At 35.2% G+C, this 24977-nt stretch overlaps 1 protein-coding gene across 2 annotated transcripts in view; it reads right to left on the bottom strand.

Moving 5' to 3' along the window:
- PIK3C2G (phosphatidylinositol-4-phosphate 3-kinase catalytic subunit type 2 gamma) overlaps window positions 1–24977 on the bottom strand; it is a 406235-nt gene that overhangs the window by 340891 nt on the left and 40367 nt on the right. For both annotated transcript variants that reach the window (XM_082351876.1, XM_082351875.1), the window contains exons 2-4: window positions 16400–17146; window positions 11689–11771; window positions 1823–1980 (exon numbers count right to left, since the gene is read on the bottom strand). In XM_082351876.1, the coding sequence (XP_082208002.1) occupies window positions 1823–1980; window positions 11689–11771; window positions 16400–17065 (907 nt within the window). In that variant the 5' untranslated portion in view covers window positions 17066–17146. The remainder of the gene's footprint in view (window positions 1–1822; window positions 1981–11688; window positions 11772–16399; window positions 17147–24977) is intronic.

Raw genomic sequence — 24977 nt, 5'->3', positions numbered from 1 at the left:
ACAGACATCCTCTTTACCACTGTACATCTCTAACACTAAACACAATGACCTAATCACTTTACTGAAACTTCTTATAAAAGTCAAAAATGGCCTCTGTTTTGCCAAATCTAATATTGGAAATTAAATATTATAAATTGGAAGATTAAGAGTGGTCTCCCTCGTTCATAATTATTTCCTCTTCTCCAGCAACTGAAGTCAACATAACCCAGATGCCATTCTGATTGCATCAAGGTACAGCACTATTGATCTTGGCTGTGCAATCAGAACTCTGGTTTTAGAAATTTGAAAGTGGATCTGAAAGCAGCTCTTCTGCCCCTTTCCTGTTTGCCCATTTCTATTCCCCTCTAACCTTGAAAGAACTTAATTAACCTGTTGATTCTTTTCCTAGATAAAAAGAAGTAAGATAAAGAATTAAGTAGTTAAAGAATGACTAGTTCTCTACCCGCAATGGCCTCCTTAGCAATCCTGCAGGCACATCACACAGGCAAGATAACATCTGAAGAGAGAGTCAGCCTGCCTTCACAGAATGGAGAACAATGCATAACCCAATCTCCTGCCTCCACGATTCACTGAGATTCTTCCTCCCCTTTTTTGCCTTTAAGAACTGTCATGGCTGAGCAGAATCTTTGGAGTTGGTCTTGGAACATGAATCTACCTTCTCCCCAGATTTCTGGCTTTTCTGGTTAAAACACCTTTCCTTTCTATTGACGTTTGCCTCTTGATTATTGGTTTTTGAGCAGCGAGCAGCCAAACCTGAGTTTGGTAACAGATCCAATGGGGAGGTTGAACTTTCTTTCTTAGATCGCTGGCCAAATAGCATTTAAGCTTGAGAGCTTAGCTTTCCATGTGTTGCAGAAAAGTAAGGGAAATGAGTCAGCAGAAAGCAAGAGAAACATAAGAAGCAATTATACAGAGAGGAGATGAGGTGAGAGACATACAGGAATTTTGGACTGCCTGTACATCAGTGTTTTATTCCCAAATCTTTGCTGAATTCCTACTCTTAAATTCTATAAGAAATCCCTGTAATCTTTAATTTTTTTTTTCTGCTTACATCAGCAGGAGTTGGTTTCTGTTAGTTTCAAACCAGATGGTCCTAACTAATATTCCTACATAACATTGTTATGTTTGCAGTCATCTGTACTAAGTCGGAGCCTTGGCTAGAGTAAGAAAGAAAATAAAGCAAAATACAGTGATAATAATAATATTGAAAAAAATTTATTGGACCATTATTTGTCAACAAACAGCAGTTGATACGTAGAAACTTGGTAGCAACTAATGTGTGAAGAACTAATATTGTTTTGCAAAATGGTTGATGGTAACAGTGAAATAAATATTAAACAACTTTAAAGAGATTCTAAAACTTTAGAGAAATGAGAATCATCTGGTGAGTTTGATAAAATACAGGTACCTGGGATCCATCCAGAGACTCTGATTCAGTAGAGCTGCTAACTATGCTGGGCTGTACAGGGCTATTATAGTTCTCACTGTGGAGAAAGAGTCTGTGTAACAGCCATTTTCACTTACATATAGTCTTTATCTAGAATCTTTTTGAAATTTAGCTTTTATTTTTAATATGCTAAAAACTTGCTATACTTGCTATTTCATAGCAGGAAAATAAGGTGTCCTGGGGTGAGCTCTGAAGAGAGTTCCAAAAAACAATAGCCAAACAAATGTTAAAAGATTTCCAGCTGTTTTCCTCTTACTTCACTTCAGGGCAAAATACTAGCTAATACTGCTTCTTTTAATGACTTCAGTCTGTGGACTCAAGGCAGCTTATACCAGCTTTATGCAGATTTTTATACTTATTTGCAAGATTGCTTACCATATGGCATAAAATGAAGTTGTTGTGTTGAGTCATCAGTAAAAATATTTATATTAACCTTAGTATTAGAAAAGAACTTGTATGGAAATGCTGTAGTCGTGCTCCAGATCTTCCCCGAATTGGAATTAATGTCAGCTGCATGATATGTTTCTCTTATTCTGAAAAATATATGTGAAAAAATACTTAGGACAAGATTATAAGAAACTTCATGCAGGGTTTGCTATAGAAGATTTGAAATATGAAAATAACCAGCAGCTGATTTGTGGTATAGTGCTATTAGCTAGGCTAGATTGGTAAAGATTACAATTAAACCAAAAGCAACTGTAAAGCTCTGGTCTTTACGTTTTCCCTGGGGCACCTCATTTGAAGCAATTAAGAATACATTGTCACTTATAAAACATGAAAACTCACTCTGAACAGTGATTGCTTGCTTGCTTCACTGACATTGCCTTTTGAAGCATGAACTCCTCCCCTTGGTTTTGGCTCATGCCTTTGTCAAGGCAGAAGTCACTCATTTATTATTTATTCATTTATTGATGAATAAATGCTCTTGTTTGTGTCAAACTGGTAAATACCATTCTTGGCAGCCCATTTTCTTTAAATTTGGGGTTTTACACAAATCTTTGGCTTTTACGTAAATAATTGAGCCCAGAAGTCATTTGTACATTCTGAACAATTACTGCGTCAGAAAGTTAGAGAATTGGAAAATAGTTTATCCTTGGAGTCAGAAGCCTTGAGTTTGAATACTGACTCTTTTTTAATTTAAAAAAAATTTTTTAACATCTTTATTGGCATATAATTACTTTACAATGGTGTGTTAGTTTCTGCTTTATAACAAAGTGAATCAGCTATACATATACATATATCCCCATAACTCCTCCTTTTATTCAGTAGTTTTATGGTCAGAGGCAAGTTGTATGACCAGTTTCTTTGTTTGCACAAATGAGGATATTTATATCTACTTTAAAGGTTTATGAGAGAAAAGGCATATAAAAGACTTTTATAGAATGTAAAGCAATATATCCATGTAATGTATCATAATTATCATTATATTATTACAGCTGAATCCCTATAGAGCCATATTTTATGCCCATATGTAGAATTTAGCATAAAATTATTTGTAACTAGATATTTAAAATGCTTTTGATGATGAATATGAAGTCCTAGGGTTTTTTCTTTTTTTGTTAATTTTGCAGACCTCTAAACTTTGTAGTGCTTTTCCTGAATGAAAAATTATGCATTCTGTATATGCATTCTATGTAATGTATCATATATATTACATCCTTGGCATTTATTCTAACTATTTTTGCAGCATTAAAGTAGTGTAGGCCCATTGAAGTAGCTCTATCTCTATGCCCTTAAACTCTACCAAAACATCCCCTCCTTGAGGGACCTCACAAATGGAAAAGTGTGTATTCACCCAATGGGTCTGGCATGTATCAAAATCACCTTTTTTTCTGGGTTCCATCCCCAAAGTTTTTGATTCAGTAGATATGTGGAGGATTACCCCGCCCCCCCCCCCCCCCAATTTTTAGCAGTTTTCCAGATAAGCCAATACTACTGCTGCTCCAGAACTGCAGTTCAAGAACCACTGCTTAGGATAAAGGTATGGGCCACTCTTCCTTGTTATACCCTACAACAAAGGTTTGGACTCCAGTTCTGAATTGAGGAGCTTTATGATCTAGCATTCAACCATATGATAAGGTACTACTCAATGTATACATACATGATTTAACCTTCTACCATTTTGGAGAGTTAAATTTAAAATGTAAGTTCATGACTCATTCTTTCTTAAACCTTCGCTGAGCATCTACTGTGGGCCAAAAACTTTTTTCATGTGCTATGACATTTTATTGTATTTTTAATAAAAATATGACATATTTCTTGAGAGATGTGCCTTAAAAGTATGTCACGGAGATTAACCAAGATGGCGGAGTAGAAGGACGTGCTCTCACTCCCTCTTGCGAGAGCACCAGAATCACAACTGGCTGCTGGACAATCATTGACAGGAAGACCCTGGACTTCACCAAGGAGGATACCCCACGTCCAAGGACAGAGGAGAAGCCACAGTGAGACGGTAGGAGGGGCGCAATCAGAGTAAAATCAAATCCCATAACTGCTGGGTGGGTGACTCACAGACTGGCGAACACTTATACCACAGAAGTCCACCCACTGGAGTAAAGGTTCTGGGCCCCACGTCAGGCTTCCCAACCTGGGGGTCTGGCAACGGGAGGAGGAATTCCTAGAGAATCAGACTTTGAAGCCTAGTGGGAATTGATTGCAGGACTTTGACAGGACTGGGGGAAACAGAGACCCCACTCTTGGAGGGCACACACAAAGTAATGTGTGCATCGGGACCCAGGGGAAGGAGCAGTGACCCTGGGGGAGACTGAACCAGACCTACCTGCTGGTGTTGGGGGGTCTCCTGCAGAGGCGAGTGGTGGCTCTGTTTCACCGTGGGGATAAGGACACTGGCAGCAGAGGTTCTGGGAAGTTCTCCTTGGCGTGAGCCCTCCCAGAGTCTGCCATTAACCCCACCAAAGAGCACGGGTAGGCTCCAGTGTTGGGTTGCCTCAGGCAAAACAGCCAACAGGGAGGGAACCCAGCCCCACCCATCAACAGTCAAGTGGATTAAGGTTTTACTGAGCTCTGACCGCCACCAGAGCCTCCCATCAAGCCTCTTAGATAGCCTCAACCACCAGAGGGCAGACAACAGAAGCAAGAAAAACTATAATCCTGCAGCCTGTGGACCAAAAACCACAGTTACAGAAAGATAGAGAAGATGAAAAGGCAGAGGGCTATGTACCAGATGAAGGAACAAGAAAAAACCCCAGAAAAACAACTAAATGAAGTGGAGATAGGCAACCTTCCAGAAAAAGCATTCAGAATAATGATAGTGAAGATGATCCAGGACCTTGGAATAAGAATGGAGGCAAAGATTGAGAAGATGCAAGAAATGATTAACAAAGACCTAGAAGAATTAAAGAACAAACAAACAGAGATGACCAATACAATAACTGAAATGAAAACTACACTAGAAGGAATCAATAGCAGAATAACTGAGGCAGAAGAACGGATAAGTGACCTGGAAGACAGAATGATGGAATTCACTGCTGCGGAACAGACTAAAGAAAAAAGAATGAAAAGAAATGAAGACAGCCTAAGAGACCTCTGGGACAACATTAAACGCAACAACATTCGCATTATAGGGGTCCCAGAAGGAGAAGAGAGAGAGAAAGGACCAGAGAAAATATTTGAAGAGATTATAGTCGAAAACTTCCCTAACATAGGAAAGGAAATAGCCACCCAAGTCCAGGAAGCACACAGAGTCCCATACAGAATAAACCCAAGGAGAAACACGCCGAGACACATAGTAATCAAAGTGGCAAAAATTAAAGACAAAGAAAAATTATTGAAAGCAGCAAGGGAAAAACGACAAATAACATACAAGGGAACTCCCATAAGGTTAACAGCTGATTTCTCAGCAGAAACTCTGCAAGCCAGAAGGGAGTGGCATGATATACTTAAAGTGATGAAAGGGAAGAACCTACAACCAAGATTACTCTACCCGGCAAGGATCTCATTTAGATTTGATGGAGAAATCAAAAGCTTTACAGACAAGCAAAAGCTAAGAGAATTCAGCACCACCAAACCAGCTCTACAGCAAATGCTAAAGGAACTTCTCTAAGTGGGAAACACAAGAGAAGAAAAGGACCTACAAAAACAAACCCAAAACAATTAAGAAAATGGGAATAGGAACATACATATCGATAATTACCTTAAACGTGAATGGATTAAATGCCCCAACCAAAAGACATAGACTGGCTGAATGGATACAAAAACAAGACCCATATATATGCTGTCTACAAGAGACCCACTTTAGACCTAGGGACACATACAGACTGAAAGTGAGGGGATGGAAAAAGATATTCCATGCAAATGGAAATCAAAAGAAAGCTGGAGTAGCTATACTCATATCAGATAAAATAGACTTTAAAATAAAGAATGTTACAAGAGACAAGGAAGGACACTACATAATGATCCAGGGATCAATCCAAGAAGAAGATATAACAATTATAAATATATATGCACCCAACATAGGAGCACCTCAATACATAAGGCAACTGCTAACAGCTATAAAAGAGGAAATTGACAGTAACACAATAATAGTGGGGGACTTTAACACCTCACTTACACCAATGGACAGATCATCCAAAATGAAAATAAATAAGGAAACAGAAGCTTTAAATGACACAATAGACCAGATAGATTTAATTGATATATATAGGACATTCCATCCAAAAACAGCAGATTACACGTTCTTCTCAAGTGCGCACGGAACATTCTCCAAGATAGATCACACCTTGGGTCACAAATCAAGCCTCAGTAAATTTAAGAAAATTGAAATCATATTAAGCATCTTTTCTGACCACAACGCTATGAGATTAGAAATGAATTACAGGGAAAAAAACGTAAAAAGGACAAACACATGGAGGCTAAACAATACGTTACTAAATAACCAAGAGATCACTGAAGAAATCAAAGAGGAAATAAAAAAATACCTAGAGACAAATGACAATGAAAACACGACAACCCAAAACCTATGGGATGCAGCAAAAGCGGTTCTAAGAGGGAAGTTTATAGCTATACAAGCCTACCTCAAGAAACAAGAAAAATCTAAAGTAAACAATCTAACCTTACACCTAAAGAAACTAGAGAAAGAAGAACAAACAAAACCCAAAGTTAGCAGAAGGAAAGAAATCATAAAGATCAGAGCAGAAATAAATGAAATAGAAACAAAGAAAACAATAGCAAAGATCAATAAAACTAAAAGTTGGTTCTTTGAGAAGATAAACAAAATTGATAAGCCATTAGCCAGACTCATCAAGAAAAAGAGGGAGAGGACTCAAATCAATAAAATCAGAAATGAAAAAGGAGAAGTTACAACAGACACCGCAGAAATACAAAGCATCCTAAGAGACTACTACAAGCAACTTTATGCCAATAAAATGGACAACCTGGAAGAAATGGACAAATTCTTAGAAAGGTATAACCTTCCAAGACTGAACCAGGAAGAAACAGAAAATATGAACAGACCAATCACAAGTAATGAAATTGAAACTGTGATTAAAAATCTTCCAACAAACAAAAGTCCAGGACCAGATGGCTTCACAGGTGAATTCTATCAAACATTTAGAGAAGAGCTAACACCCATCCTTCTCAAACTCTTCCAAAAAATTGCAGAGGAAGGAACACTCCCAAACTCATTCTATGAGGCCACCATCACCCTGATACCAAAACCAGACAAAGACACTACAAAAAAAGAAAATTACAGACCAATATCACTGATGAATATAGATGCAAAAATCCTCAACAAAATACTAGCAAACAGAATCCAACAACACATTAAAAGGATCATACACCACGATCAAGTGGGATTTATCCCAGGGATGCAAGGATTCTTCAATATACGCAAATCAATCAATGTGATACACCATATTAACAAATTGAAGAATAAAAACCATATGATCATCTCAATAGATGCAGAAAAAGCTTTTGACAAAATTCAACACCCATTTCTGATAAAAACTCTCCAGAAAGTGGGCATAGAGGGAACCTACCTCAACATAATAAAGGCCATATATGACAAACCCACAGCAAACATCATTCTCAATGGTGAAAAACTGAAAGCATTTCCTCTAAGATCAGGAACAAGACAAGGATGTCCACTCTCACCACTATTATTCAACATAGTTTTGGAAGTCCTAGCCACGGCAATCAGAGAAGAAAAAGAAATAAAAGGAATACAAACTGGAAAAGAAGAAGTAAAACTGTCACTGTTTGCGGCTGACATGATACTATACATAGAGAATCCTAAAACTGCCACCAGAAAACTGCTAGAGCTAATTAATGAATATGGTGAAGTTGCAGGATACAAAATTAATGCCCAGAAATCTCTTGCATTCCTATACACTAATGATGAAAAATCTGAAAGAGAAATTATGGAAACACTCCCATTTACCATTGCAACAAAAAGAATAAAATACCTAGGAATAAACCTACCTAGGGAGACAAAAGACCTGTATGCAGAAAACTATAAGACACTGATGAAAGAAATTAAAGATGATACCAACAGATGGAGAGATATACCATGTTCTTGGATTGGAAGAATCAACATTGTGAAAATGAGTATACTACCCAAAGCAATCTACAGATTCAATGCAATCCCTATCAAATTACCAATGGCATTTTTTACGGAGCTAGAACAAATCATCTTAAAATTTGTATGGAGACACAAAAGACCCCGAATATCCAAAGCAGTCTTGAGGCAAAAAAATGGAGCTGGAGGAATCAGACGCCCTGACTTCAGACTATACTACAAAGCTACAGTAATCAAGACAATATGGTACTGGCACAAAATCAGAAACATAGATCAATGGAACAAGATAGAAAGCCCAGAGATTAACCCACGCACCTATGGTCAACTAATCTATGACAAAGGAGGCAAAGATATACAATGGAGAAAAGACAGTCTCTTCAATAAGTGGTGCTGGGAAAACTGGACAGCTACATGTAAAAGAATGAAATTAGAATACTCCCTAACACCATACACAAAAATAAACTCAAAATGGATTAGAGACCTAAATATAAGACTGGACACTATAAAACTCTTAGAGGAAAACATAGGAAGAACACTCTTTGACATAAATCACAGCAAGATCTTTTTTGATCCACCTCCTAGAGTAATGGAAATAAAAACAAAAATAAACAAGTGGGACCTAATGAAACTTCAAAGCTTTTGCACAGCAAAGGAGACCATAAACAAGACGAAAAGACAACCCTCAGAATGGGAGAAAATATTTGCAAATGAATCAACGGACAAAGGATTAATCTCCAAAATATATAAACAGCTCATTCAGCTCAATATCAAAGAAACAAACACCCCAATCCAAAAATGGGCAGAAGACCTAAATAGACATTTCTCCAAAGAAGACATACAGACGGCCACGAAGCACATGAAAAGATGCTCAACATCACTAATTATTAGAGAAATGCAAATCAAAACTACAATGAGGTATCACCTCACTCCTGTTAGAATGGGCATCATCAGAAAATCTACAAACAACAAATGCTGGAGAGGGTGTGGTGAAAAGGGAAACCTCTTGCACTGTTGGTGGGAATGTAAATTGATACAGCCACTATGGAGAACAATATGGAGGTTCCTTAAAAAACTAAAAATAGAATTACCATATGACCCAGCAATCCCACTACTGGGCATATACCCAGAGAAAACCGTAATTCAAAAAGACACATGCACCCGAATGTTCATTGCAGCACTATTTACAATAGCCAGGTCATGGAAGCAACCTAAATGCCCAACGACAGATGAATGGATATAGAAGATGTGGTACATATATACAATGGAATATTACTCAGCCATAAAAAGGAACGAAATTGAGTCATTTGTTGAGACGTGGATGGATCTAGAGACTGTCATACAGAGTGAAGTAAGTCAGAAAGAGAAAAACAAATATCGTATATTAATGCATGTATGTGGAACCTAGAAAAATGGCACAGATGAGCCAGTTTGCAGGGCAGAAGTTGAGACACAGATGTAGAGAATGGACATATGGACACCAAGGGGGGAAAACTGTGGTGGGGTGGGGATGGTGGTGTGCTGAATTGGGCGATTGGGATTGACATGTATACACTGATGTGTATAAAACTGATGCCTAATAAGAACCTGCAGTATAAAAAAACAAACAAAACAACTAATACTAAACTTTCATTGGGTTATTTGTATGGAAATATGTTAATATAAATGTTTCAGACATTACATGAAATTTCTAAAAATCTTATATTTGTATTTGTATGGAAATATGTTAATATAAATGTTTCAGACATTACATGAAATTTCTAAAAATCTTATATTTGTATTTGTATGGAAATATGTATGGAAATATGTTAATATAAATGTTTCAGACATTAAAAAAAAAAAAGTATGTCACAACAAGAAACCAAATCCCACAAATTAGAGAGCCTCTTTAAGGGTGTATGGCGGGAATTAGGTAAGGTTATTTAAATGTTAGGAAAAAAAAACACTGATGAAATTGGATATATAAATCCATTCTATATGGCTTTCCAGAAATTTTGGAGACCCTCTTAAGAAACTTGGCTTTCAAATTCAGTTCTGTCTTCTTTTGAATTAAGAGCTTTGGATAGCACCTAGCACATATTAGGTCCTCAAAGATATTTGCTATTGAGTGAATAGTGTGTTTGTATACAAAATAATTATGCATATATAAATTTAATTATCTTTATATGAGTATTTGTCAACAAAAATTATAGAAAACCAAAAAAATGTGTAAATATAACCCTTATCTTCTTTTTACTACTTTAAAGTTTATTGTTGTTTGGTTGCCTTTTTTAGTACTCATGGTTACTTTGAAAGAAACCATTGGAAAAAAATTCCATTTAAGAATTTTAAAATGTACCATGAGCTACTGACAAACCATCACATAAAATATTTTCATGTCACTATTGCATTCACAAGAAGATTTCATCAAAGAATATTATATTCTCTTGAAAAAAAAAAGTGATGGGAGAGACTAATAATAAGTGTTTTTTGATGGAGCTATACCAGGTATTACCTTGTGATATTGAGAGAGCTATTTCTTACACTCAGAGGGTAGAAATTATCACATCTTAGATTTAAAGTGTCAAGTTCCTGGCAATGCTTGTCAGGTTGTTACAGTGGGTAGCTCATTCCTGACAGAATCAATATTTATATCTGTAAAGATCCTAATTAGGAATCCAAAGTGCCATTTAAAATATTCTTCTGTGAACTGGAGCAAGAAATTAATTAAAGATTGAATATAGGTTCATGGATTTGAACTGCTTTGTTTTGTATTTTGTATGTGTGCCTTTCGGTTCTTCCAATGTGGTGACAAGTTTTTTAACTTGACTTTGCTTTTTTGTTTGCTTGCTTGTTCTTCATTTGAATATCTGTCATGCATTGACTAGTTATTAGGCATTCAGATAGCCTTTTAAGGTAGTGATTAAATAAATGATTCAAATCTTTAATCCCAAATGATTCTTTAGCAGGCCGCTGCTATAGCTGATAAATAAGCTAATGTTTATTTATATGTATATTTATTATATTTAAAACAGCCAAAAAAGGATAAAAATCAAGATAACTAAAATGTAAGTGCATTAATTTTTCAAAATTTTCAGGAATCTTAGCAATAGAAGAGATGGCATTATATAAATTTTAATTGATAATAAAAGATTGGTCTTTAAAAAAGAGGCATCTACCTTTATAAGTTCTTTTTTTAGATTAGCAAAAAGCGGATCTGGGATCTGGGATCCCCTTGTGATCAAATTTGTTTTTCAGTGGACAAACACCCATGCACTTGTTCAACATTCTGGCAGCCCATTCAGGGTAAGATTGAGTTATTAAGCAGAAGGTACTCTCATCATTCTAAATAGTATATCCCAGGTAAGAAGGATAAATCTGTGCTAATTTGGAACAGAGCCAAATAAGTCAGTCACTTATGTGCCATTAAATGAGAAATTAATTCACTGCAAACTAAGCTATCAACAAACAGCAAGGGCAAGACTGAAATTATAAAACATTCGTCTGTAGCCAGATTTTCAGGGGAAAAATTTATTTGACTATAAACAACAAAAGCAATACCAGAAGTTGATTAAGAACTAATTTGTCATAACTTTATACTTCTAACTATGTTAAAAAATTATAGAGCTTTAACATTTTATATGCAAGATTAATCAGTTCAGCGATGTTAAAATAGACAAATTTATGCAGGTACAGAAATTTCTAAGTTTAATGGAATAGCAACACTTACTTTTTTACTTTGTTGCAAAAGGAGGCCAGACTTCTATTACTGCCCTCAGGTACCTCAACCAGCTGAATGGAACAACCTGTCAGCTTAAAATAAAAACTGTTAAATTAAAATAGCTTGGTGTGGAGAAAAGATTAATACAATTCTAAAATTTTTATTTTGTTTTAAAAAGCCATTATGTTTTTAATTTTATTTTTAAAAAATTTACTGAAGCAATACATATGGAAAAATACATAAATTTTAAATATATAATTTGAGTTTTGAGGAATATATGCAACTGTGAATATTAATATCCAATCAAAAAATATAGAACATTTCTATCACTTTAGAAAGTTCCCCCATATCTCCTTCTGTCAATCTGAACATCTATTTGGTAACTGTTAATTCAGATTTCTATCACCATAGATTAATGAATGTGCTCTTTTGTTTCTGGCTTCTTTCATTTATTTTATTTTATTTTATTTTTTTAAAATTTATTTTATGGCTTTGTTGGGTCTTCGTTTCTGTGCGAGGGCTTTCTCTAGTTGTGGCAAGCGGGGGCCACTCTTCATCGCAGTGCGCGGGCCTCTCACTATCGCGGCCTCTCTTGTTGCGGAGCACAGGCTCCAGATGCGCAGGCTCAGTAATTGTGGCTCACGGGCCCAGCTGCTCCACAGCACGTGGGATCTTCCCAGACCAGAGCTTGAACCTGTGTCCCCTGCATTGGCAGGCAGATTCTCAACCACTGCGCCACCAGGGAAGCTCCTGGCTTCTTTCATTTAAGTGGTATATGTTTTAAAATTTATGTTGTCATATGTATCAATAGTTCATCTTTTTTTATTGCCTATTAGTAGTATTCTATTGCATGAATATTCCATAGTTTGTTTATCTGTCTTCCTGTTGATAAACAGTTGTGTTATTTGTAGTTTTGGGGTATTGTAAAGAAAACTATTAATTTTCATATACAAGTGTGTTTTGGACATGTGCTTCACTTCTTGTGAATAAATCCATAAACGGCTCAGTTAAAGAAATAATTTTGCTTTATGTATTTTGGAGCCATTATTAGGTACATCTACATTTAAATTTATTAAGTCTTCCTGATTGACTGTTTTATTATTATGAAATGACCCTTTTCTTTCTCTAATAATACCCTGCCTTAAGCTTCATTTTCTGATATTAATAACCACACACAGATTTGTTTTGCTGGTTGAATGTTAAATATTTTTACTTTTTTTAAACTTTCAACCTGTCTGTGCCTTTGTTTTTCAAATTTGACTCTTGTAAAAAATAAAGCCTTTCTTTTTTATCTAGTTTGTCAATTTCTCCCTTTTATTTGGAATATATTTAGTATATTTATGGGTATTGTTAGATTTAAGACTGCCATGTTCATATGTGCTTCTAGTTGTTTCTTCTGTTTTATTTTGTTCTTCTATTTCTCCTTCCCTGATTTTTGCAGTTTGATTTTTTATCCTGTTTTATTTAATTTCTCTGTTGGATTTTTAGTTTTTCTTCTTTGTACTATATTTTTAGTGATTATACTAGCTTAGAACTTACAATATGCATCATAAATATTTCACAGTTTACTTAAAGTTAATATTGTGCCACTGCATTTAAAATTTAAGAATTTCCAATAGCAGATAACATTTACCCTCCCTTCATCTTCTATTCTCTTATTGTCTTTTATCTTTTGTTTACATATACAACAACTCTGACAATGAAATACTGTTTTTTTTGCTTTAAACAGTCAACTGTCTTTCAAAAAATTAAGATAAAAGTAGTTTTTCATATTTACTAACATATTTACCATTTTTGCTGCTCTTTTTTCCTTTCTAGATTCCATCTGGTATCATTTTCTTTGCATCCAAAGACTGACTTCAGTTTTTTTTGTGTGCGTATGAGCTGACTGATTTCTCTCAACATTTGTTTATATGATAATATATTTATTTTAAATTTTCAAGCATGTACTCAATGAGTTATAGAAGTATGGATTCTTTTCTTTTTTTATAGAGCTTTAAAAATGCTATTCCACTGTCATCTGGCTTCCATCGTTTCTGATGAGATAATGCTTTAATTCAGATTGTTGTTCCACTGCATGAAATTTTTTTCCCCCTTTCTGCCACCTTTTATGATGTTCTTTTCAACTTTGGTCTTCATATGTTTGAGTATAACATGTCTACATGTGGTTGTCTTTGCATTTATTCTGTTTGGGATTTATTGAGTTTCTTAAATCTGTAATTTGATACTTTATACAAGAGTTGGAGAAAATTTCAGAGCATTATTTCTTCAAATGAATTTTTCTCTCTTTCCTTTCCTCTCCTGCTAGCATTCCAAAATTATCCATATATTAGGCTCCTTATCTCCTAAGTTTCTTAGTCCCTGCTCACTTTTATATAATTCTTTTATTTTCTCTTCTTCAGTTTGGGTAATTTCTATTCTTTTTCTTTTTTTCTCTCTTTTTTTAATAAGTTTATTTATTTTATTTATATTTATTTTTGGCTGCATTGGGTCTTCATTGCTGCGTGCGGGCTTTCTCTAGTTGTGGCGAGCGGGGGCTACTCTTCGTTGCAGTGTGCGGGCTTCTCATTGCGGTGGCTTCTCTTGTGGAGCACGGGCTCTAGGTGCGCGGACTTCAGTAGTTGTGGCGCATAGGCTCAGTAGTTGTGGCACATGGGTTTAGTTGTTCCGTGGCATGTGGGATCTTCCCAGACCAGGGCTTGAACCTGTGTCCCCTGCATTGGCAGGTGGATTCTTAATCACTGCACCACCAGGGAAGCCCTATTCTTTTTCTTTCAAGTACTGTTTTTCCCCTGTCATCTTATATCTGTTTTTAAGCACACCCAGTGACTTTTTAACTACAGATAATATATTTATATTACTAAATTTTCCATTAGTCTTTGTTTGTTTTTTCATAGTTTCTAATTTCCTTCTGAGATTCCTCATTTGTCTACTCATTATGTTCATCTTTACTTCATCTTCTTGAACATCCTTTTAATAATCTCCTTAAAGTCCCCATCTGTTAATTCCAACATCTGTTCTATCACAGAATCTCTATTCACTGGGTTATTTTCTTGATTATGGTTCAGAATTCCCTGTTCTTTATGCATCCGTGCATTTGTTATTAAATGTTGGATATTGTAGATGACACATTAGGAATTGTTTTTACAAAGTGCAATTTTTCTCTGGTAGGCAGGCAGTTAAGATCGTTTTGGTCTTGTCAGCCTCGATTTTATTTTTTTGTGGGGCCACATGTAAGTTAATAGGTAGAACATTTACTTTAGAGCACAATTTTTACTCTTAAGAGATAGCTTTGTGTGATCTCAAATGAATGCCTGAAGTTCTCAGCTCAGTGTCTTCTCTCGCTGGGTCAGGACTTTGGCACTGCATAACTTCTACTTGTGTGTGGTGAACACAACCTCTTGGCCAACAATCTGCAGTAAATCTCGCATAGAGTCCTGACTCCCACGCATTGCATAGTTCCTTCTGTGGTCTGCCCTACGAATTACAGCTTCCTTTGCAGCCTGGAACTGCAGTCTCTGCCTCCTCAGTTTAGTGATACTGCTGCTCAAATTGGGCTCCACTAGTCTGCCTAGCAGCAGGAAAGAGCCCTGAAGACACCAGGATGATCATAACAACACTTTGGTGTTTCCCTTCTCTTAAGGATTGATGTCTATACTGGCTGTTGTTCAATCCTGAAATCAGTTGCTTCATATATTTTGTCTAATTTCATAGTTTTCAGTGGTAAGGGAAAGTTTAGTACTTGTTACATTGTCATGATCAGAAGTAAAGGTTCCTAAAATTCATGCACTTTTAATTCAGATCATTTGAGGTATTACCTCTTCTGCAAGTGGCTCAGACACAATTAGTTGTTTCTTCTCTTATGAACTCATCCTCTCTATTACTTTACTGTGTTGCCATTATTGGTTTACAGGTTAATTTAAGCAATATGCTATTGCTGAAATCAGGTATTATGCATTTTCTTCTTTGCATTTGTTATGCCTAATCATATATAGTTTAAGAATATGATAAATAGTTGTTGAATAAATGAAAAATCCTCTTGTCTAACCCTGTAAATTACAGCTGAAATAATGTTTCATCATTTTACTGTTCAATTCTGGTTTCACTTGTGTTTAGACTCCGTATAAGCAGAGAAATGTTCAAATATTATACAAGAACCTCTGTGGTTACTAAATGATTGGAAAACTACTAATGAAACCATCAGGATGAATTGCACAATGATTACTTAATTTCCTACTCTTGGAATGTTCCCAAAAGAAGTTGCCTGCCAACAGTATAATTTAGTAGCCTCTGAGTAAAGGGACATTTTTCCTACCAATAATGATATGAAGTTTTAATTCATGGTAATATAACTCACAATATAAATGTAATGAAATGTATGTATGTTTCTATGTGTGCATAACGACACAATAAGAATAGAAAATACTATCATTTAAACCTCCAACTATGATATTTTTATCTAACAAAATGTAAATACTATAACATTTTATTTAGATTTGATGAAACCAGAACTTTAAAAATATTATAAAAAATTTTCTCTTTCTTTAGAAAAAATCATTAATTCAGGAACACGGAATTTGTGAATAAGTTATTTTTCCCCCAAAAGTATTAATAATATTAATACATTCCCCTAATTAAGATTAGTTACTCTCATTACCAAATTAACCCAGCACATTATTGAATGATTCTTTCAGATTCGTATTTTTAAGTTGACACATACCTCTTTGTTCTTTGGCCATGTACTTTCCCAGGTCCTGGGTAGAAAAGAACCTTTGAAGAGCATCAGAGATGGTTCCACAATGTTCATATTTCTACTGCTTTTATTTTCTTCTTTTGGCATCAAGTCAGTTGAGAAGGATGGATATGTAGGAGGAATGCTACATTCAAATCCTATATGGTAGTTATCCAGTTCACTCCGTGAATTAATTTCATCCACACTAGTGGATGATGGAGGTAAAATATTGAATCCGTAATCATCAGCACCATGGTATTTTCCTCTGGGGTTTCCCCAAAAGCTTTCTTTATTTATGTTTTGAGGATTTGGTAGCATGGAATGCCTAAAACCAATTACTCCTGTTTTATTAACTTGGTGACAGGAGAGTTCTGTGCTTTTAGAAGTGAATTCATTCAAGGATATTTGGTCTGCTTCATCTAATGAATGCCTTTTTGAGTCCCAGTGTGGTGCACTGGGCACAAAAATGGTGTTTTCTTCAATTTCTCTCTGATAGAGTGGGATTTTATTACTGATCTCATCTACTACATGATCAAAACCCAGACTGGTATGGCTAGGAAAAAGAGGTTGATTTACAGAGTGAAATTCTTGGTGCTTTTGCTGCTTTTCATGTGATTCACTGGGATTTAGATCTGTTTTCCAACAATATGCCATTCTTTATTTTATGTAACTGAGAGGGTTGACTCTGTTCCAAATATCTCCTAGATGATATTATAAAAGATGATAGGAATTTTCCTAGAAAAAGCATACAAGGAAACAAAAAACACTTTAATTAGAAATAAAAGAGCTTGCAAGAAAGAAATATGTTGAGTAAATACAAACAATTGTTATGAAGTTTCTCCTTAGCAAATGAAATAATTCCATGAGTAATATAAAACTGCATCAGGGCTCACAATATTAAAGTCCGAGGGAGAGTATTGACTTCAGAGACATTCATGAAACTCCTGTGATAGAAAAATAAGTCCACTTCAATTATGACGGGAGTTTCATGAATCAATCCAAAGACAATATTCCCCTTTGGACTCCTTTTCCTACTGAAAATCCACTTGCCGACAGCAGCATTATCTCCCTCAGTATTCAGTCATCTATCAGCATGCTAATATGCTAAAGTCTTTTTATTATCTTAAAAGTCTCTTCGTGATCAGCAGTTATTCCATCCCTAGATACAGTCTTAACTTCTTTCTTCTCTCCATAACCAATCATCTTATAGGTTGGCTAGATCCTTTTGTCTGTTCCCCAAAACTTCTTTGAATAATTGCAAACTTCTTTCATCATTTCTCCAGAACAACTTTCATTAAGTTTACTAATGAGTAAATTCAACTGATGTTTATCAGTCTCTGTTTTATCTCTCTGCAAAATTTGAGTCCGTTCATTCACTATCCTTCTTATTTTAACATTTCTTGCTGTGTCCTACTTTGGTTCTCTGTGACACTGTACTCTCTGAGTTCTTTGTTAGCTGTTTCTCAAGACTCCTTTGTCTATTACTCATTTTCTACCTGACCCTTGTCAGAGCTTCTTTTCTTCTCAATTATTTTCCTCTTGTAAGTTATTTCATACCTCCTGGGGTTTAAATTACCATCTATATGCCAGTGACTCCAAACTAGACCATTCTTATTATTATCTTCTCAGTGTCTCCACTTTGAATTTTTTTTTAACCTCTAAGAGAAAGTCCAAAACCTAAATCAAAATTCACCCAAGAACCTGCTCCTATCCTAGTGTCCTCTGTGACAGAAAATAACCCAGCCATTCACTCAGTTGTTTAGCCCAGAAACCAGGGTTTTATCTTTGAATCTTCCCACACCTTTATTCTTCTACATCCAATAAACCACAAGTTCCTGTAGGAAGTCTTTCTTCCTTTCTCTGTCTACCATTGCCACAATCCTAGTCTATAGTTTTCATCTTCTTACCTGCAATGTTACATTGTCTCTGAAACTGCTTCTACATTTTCTGCAATTCATTCCTGTGTCCTGTAGTCCATTTTTTAATATTATAGTGTTATGTTTAAGAGACTAACCATGTATCTCTCCTGGATACAGCTTTTCAGTGGTTTCCTACTGCCTCAGATAACATGTATAGATGTTACATATGTAAGATTTCTCTTTCCCATTAGATCATTAGGCCATGCTAGTGTTTCTCACTTATAACTCAGTACCTAGTACTTTGCTTTACTCAGACTAGTTACTCATTTATATTTATTGATCAAGTGATTTAATAAATTAGAAAAATTATAATAGAATTATAAGAAAATAAAATTGAAAAGTATTTGTGTCATTTTATGGATTTAATAATTCACTTAACAATTGTATGTCTGTTAAAGACAAAAACATTTTAAAGGATAATTATGATAATTGTTATCTATCAAATATTATTTCCTATCAATGTGTTTTACAATGGCAATTCATTTTTATTATATTGGCACCAAAATTTTACTTAAAACTCATGATCACTTGAGAAATAAGTGAATTAGATTTATTATACTTAACTCAGGAAATTGATAGGTTTGAGAAAGATTTTCAAGAGATGTAAATAAAATGTGTATAGAAGGAAATATAGCAGAGGGAGGAACACTCCCAAACACGTTCTACGAACCCATCATCACCCTGATACCAAAACCAGACAAAGATGTCAAAAAGAAGGAAACTACAAGCCAATATCACTGATGAACATAGATGCAAAAATCCTCAACAAAATATTAGCAAACAGAATCCAACAGCACATTAAAAGGATACTACACCGTGATCAAGTGGGATTTATCCCAGGAATGCAAGGATTCTTCAATATATGCAAATCAATCTGTGTGATAAACCATATTAACAAACTGAAGGAGAAAAACCATAGGATCATCTCAATAGATGCAGAAAAAGCTTTTGACAAAATTCAACACCCATTTATGATAAAAACACTCCAGGAAGTAGGCATAGAGGGAACTTACCTCAACATAATAAAGGCCATATATGCCAAACCCACAGCCAACATCATTCTCAGTGTTGAAAAACTGAAACCATTTCCTCTAAGATCAGGAACAAGACAAGGTTGTCCACTCTCACCACGATTATTTAACACAGTTTTGGAAGTTTTAGCCACAGCAATCAGAGAAGAAAAAGAAAAAAAAAAGGAATCCAAATTGGAAAAGAAGAAGTAAAGCTGTCACTGTTTGCAGATGACATGATACTATACATAGAGAATCCTAAAGATGCTACCAGAAATCTACTAGAGCTAACCAATGAATCTGGTAAAGTAACAGGATACAAAATTAATGCACAGAAATCTCTTGCATTCCTATACACTAATGGTGAAAAATCTGAAATAGAAATTAAGGAAACACTCCCATTTACCACTGTAACAAAGGGAATAAAATACCTAGGAATAAACCTACCTAAGGAGACAAAAGACCTGTATGCAGAAAACTACAAGACACTGATGAAAGAAATTAAAGTTGATACAAACAGATGGAGAGATATACCATGTTCTTGGAATGGAAGAATCAAAATTGTGAAAATGACTATACTGCCCAAAGCAATATCCAGATTCAGTGCAATAGCTATCAAACTACCACTGGCATTTTTCACAGAACTAGAACAAAAAATTTCACAATTTGTATGGAAACACAAAAGACCCCGAATAGCCAAAGCAATCTTGAGAAAGAAAAACAGAGCTGGAGAAATCAGGCTTCCTGACTTCAGACTATACTACAAAACTAAAGTAATCAAGACAGTATGGTACTGGCACAAAAACAGAAATATAGATCAATGGAACAGGAGAGAAAGCGCAGAGATAAACCCACGCACATATGGTCACCCTATTTTTGATAAAAGAGGCAAGAATATACAATGGAGAAAAGACAGCCTCTTCAATAAGTGGTGCTGGGAAAACTGGACAGCTACATGTAAAAGAATGAAATTAGAATACTCCCTAACACCATACACAAAAATAAATTCAAAACGGATTAAAGACCTAAATGTAAGGCCAGATACTATAAAACTCTTAGAGGAAAACATAGGCAGAACACTCTATGACATGATTCACAGCTAGATATTTTTTCACCCATCTCCTAGAGAAATGGAAATAAAAAAGAAAAATAAACAAATGGCACGTAATGAAACTTAAAAGCTTTTGCACAGCAAAGGAAATCATATACAAGATGAAAAGACAACCCTCAGAATGGGAGAAAATATTTGCAAATGAAGCAACTGACAAAGGATTAATCTCCAATATTTACAAGCAGCTCAATATCAAAAAAACAAACAATCCAATCCGAAAATGGGCAGAAGACCTAAAGAGACATTTCTCCAAAGGAGATATACAGATTGCCATCAAACACATGAAAGGATGCTCAACATCACTAATCATTAGAGAAATGCAAATCAAAAGTACAATGAGGTATCACCTCACACCAGTCAGAATGACCATCATCAAAAAATCTACAAACAATAAATGCTGCAGAGGGTGTGGAGAAAAGGGAACCCTCTTGCAGTGTTGGTGGGAATGTAAATTGGTACAGCCACTATGGAGAACAGTATGGAGGTTCCTTAAAAAGACTAAAAATAGAACTACCATACAACCCAGCAATCCCACTACTGGGCATATACCCTGAGAAAACCATAATTCAAAAAGAGTCATGTACCACAATGTTCAATGAAGCTCTGTTTACAGTAGCCAGGACATGGAAGCCACCTAAGTGTCCATCGACAGATGAATGGATAAAGAAGATGTGGCACATATATACAATGGAATATTACTCAGCCATAAAAAAAACGAAATTGAGTTATTTGCGGTGAGGTTGATGGACCTAGAGTCTGTCATACAGAGTGAAGTAAGTCAGAAAGAGAGAAACAAATACCGTATGCTAACATATATATGGAATCTAAAAAAAAAAAAGTTCTGAAGAACCTAGGGGCAGGACAGGAATAAAGATGCAGACGAGAGAATGGACTTAAGGGGGAAGGATAAGCTGGGACGAAGTGAGAGAGTGACATGGACATATATACACTACCAAATGTAAAATAGATAGCTAGTGGGAAGCAGCCACATAGCACAGGGAGATCAGCTCTGTGCTTTGTGACCATCTAGAGGGGTGGGATAGGGAGGGTGGGAGGGAGAAGCAAGAGGGAGGAGATATGGGGATATATTTATATGTATAGCTGAATCACTTTGTTATTAAGCAGAATCTAACACACCATTGTAAAGCAATTATACTCCATTAAAGATATTTTTTAAAAAAAGAAGTGTTAACTAGAAAATTAATGTATAAAATGTTACTCCAAACTATTCTAATCCATGGGTCACATAGATACATTATCTAGCCATAATCCCTTTTTCAGGAATTGCCATTTTTTCCCCTCCACGTTAGTAGTGAAAGCTCTGCTTCATTATAGCAAATTATACTCTTTCATCTATCTCTGTCATGGAACTCAGAATTTGTCAGCAGGTGTGACTTTACTCTGATGACCGTAGTTAATATCCTGTTCCAGTCTTCCTTAGCCTAACCTGCTCTGGCTTAGCTTAAATACAGTACATATGGCTATCTTATATTGACTTTTAAATTTTTTGTGGTTTCAAGAGAACTGAGTGTTTTTAAATTAATTTTAAATTTTTTGTGGTTTCAAGAGAACTGAGTGTTTTTAAATTAATTTTAAAATTGTCTAGAGCCATAAAGGAGGTCTTTAAATGAAGTATGAATGGTCTAATGCTGAAATTAAAGATTCACTTAAGCTATACCACCTTGTTATTAATAATAATGATACTTAACATTTTTTGAGCACCTGCTCTGAGCTACTGCTCTATATACACGAACATGTTTACATGTATTAACATATCGTCTCAACCTGTGATATTATTACTGCCATTTAACAAATGCGGAAACTGAGGCACAGAAAGGTGAATCAACTTACCCAAGGTCTGAGGGTTTGTGTTCACAGATTTGTTTTAAACAGGAATTAAAGACAGCATTTGGGTAATAACGCCATACTAATATGACATCTAGAACATGCCTGAATTTAGGTACTGAAATACAGCATTAACTCAACTCAAACTATCTTTGCTGAAAAGAGTTGAAAACTTTAAAATTTTTATTAATAATAATATTTTTCCATGCATTTCTTGCAGCACTGTTACTTGAAATGGGTTAGAGGCCTGTCTGAAAGAAATCTCATTATAATGAATAAGAAATACTTATTCATATTGAAAATGTAATAAAACAATCCAGATTCATTTTTTTCAATATTAAATTTGGTGATTTTAAGGGATTTCTAATAATTTTACGTCTTCTCTTTACCATCACAATCTAGAAGCTAGACTATTTCTTAGTTTATAAACAAACAAAAATGTGATTTAGTGCTAGCTGGTAAATGTGTGCACTCTGCATTATGAAGTAATGCATGAAATAGTAAAAGTCATATACCTTGACTTTGAGGCAGAACTATACATACAACATGGTAGCAAATATGTCATAATTGAGAGGGCATGGCTATTGGTTCCTGATTTAAATAAGACTCTGCAAAACTATAGAAAAAAATCTGTGTGGTAAGCAGAATAATGCCCCCCCCCCAAATATTCCCATATCTTAATCCTTGGAACCTGTGACTATGTTAGATTAAGTGACAAAGAAGAATTGAGGTTGTAAATGGAATTAAGTTTCCTAGTCAACTTACCTTAAAATAGGAAATTATTTGAATAGGCTCAGTATAATCACAAGGATCCTTAAAACTAGAAAAGGAGGCAGAAGAGGTCAGAGAGAGATTCAGGGAGGACTCAACCTGCTTTTACTGTCTTTAAAGATGGAGAAAGGGGGCCATGAGCCAAGGAATGTGAGCAGCTTCTAGAAGCTAGAAAGGGCAAGGGAATGGATTTCCCCCTAGAAGCGTCGAGAAAGGAACACAGCCCTTATATCACCTTGATTTTAGCACAGTGAGACTTGTGTTGTATTTCTGGCCTACAGAATTATACGATAATAATTTGTGTTGTTTTAAGTAACTAAGTTTGTGATCATTTGTTACAGTGGCAATAGAAAATCAATACAACATTAAAACTGGAATCTGCTTCCTGAATGGACTGGAAAATCAGGGGCTAGTAGAAGGATAGCAGACCACACAAAAACACTCCTCCATTCTTTGTTGGTCAATTCAGCTAAATTCGAACAGGGATGTTTAAAAGGTGTTAGTAATGACAACTTAGTATTCTGCAATAGCTTATAACTTTCTATTCAGTTCCGCTTTCAAAAGATCTGTTTTTATTGAGGGTTAATTGCTCAATTGTCTTCAAAGAAAAAGTAGAGACAAAATTTGGGTACCTATCAGAGAAAGGGCAGCCCCTGCCAGCTGCTTCCACTTTCTAAATCTACTAAGTTGCAAATATCATCCAAATAGCCCCAGTGTTCAGAATGGGAACAAAAAATGTTTATTTTACAAAAGAACAAAGAACTTTTCTGAAAATGTCTGTTCTTGATCCAAAAAGTCCTGGCTACATTACTGAATAAGTATATCTGCAGGGGTGAGATGAGAAGAATGTGAAAGGAATAGATTATGAGATTGAAGAAAAATTATCTTTTTCTTCATATAACAAGTTGTAGGCATTGAAAACTGACCAGTTTTTACAATATATATTAATGTCATGGGAGGTAAAGATCATGCCAACATAAGCCATGTCAAAGTCTAATCAAACTAAACCGTCTGTATTTCGGTAAGGTGGAGGGTAAGTCCATATATCTATAGCAGCTAAGCTGGGTCCTGAGAAGACTCTGAGTTGGACACATGGCCTGAAATTCCCATCTCTCCATCTTCTGAGCCAATTTTATGTATCATGCAGACACTCATATTTTAGATAGACATAAGTATGATCTTCAGCTCAATTTGCTGAATGAATACAGAGACGAGCACAACTGTGTGTGTATATATATATATATATATATATATATATATATAGTGTTTATATAATTTAATGAAATGTATATATAATTAATCCATATTATGTATAAAATTTGCACTAGCTTACTTTTTCCATTTCTAATTTGGAATTAAGTGGTAAGGTAAACATATTATTTTCATGATCTCTAATTATTTTCACCTAGGTGCAAACAAGAGATGCTTGGGAAAAACATTAATTTCCGAGGAGTCTCTATCAGGTGCCTTTTTGTGCAAACAATTGACATTTTCTTAATCATGTATAATCCTATAGAAGACTCACTTCCTATTAGATTGCCTAAAGCTCTTGGTATATGGAAAATTTGAAGCTGTCACTTATGCTTATGTTTGAGAGATATTGACTTGAATAAATCAATTCATTTATTCATACCTCTATTTACTCATTTGCACATTTATTTATTCAATACCTATTTTAAAATATTTTGTGTCAAGTACTGTGCAAAACACTGGGAATATAAAAATGATAAAGCACAGCTCTTGCCCTCAAGTACTTCACAGACATAAATTTATAATACGGTATTATATGACAATGACTTTAACAGATGCAGTCTTCATTTTGTGTGGGGGAATTTCATATAGAACATTGTTAAGATTATTTTGCCTTAGAAAAAGCAGAAGTAAAATTCATGAAGGACATTTAAGGTTTA

The sequence above is a fragment of the Balaenoptera borealis genome, assembly GCF_965194805.1.
Source record: "Balaenoptera borealis genome assembly, chromosome: 13".
NCBI lineage: Eukaryota > Metazoa > Chordata > Mammalia > Artiodactyla > Balaenopteridae > Balaenoptera > Balaenoptera borealis.
Note: the sequence above shows the minus strand (reverse complement) of the source record. Positions and strands in the feature narration are given on the sequence as shown.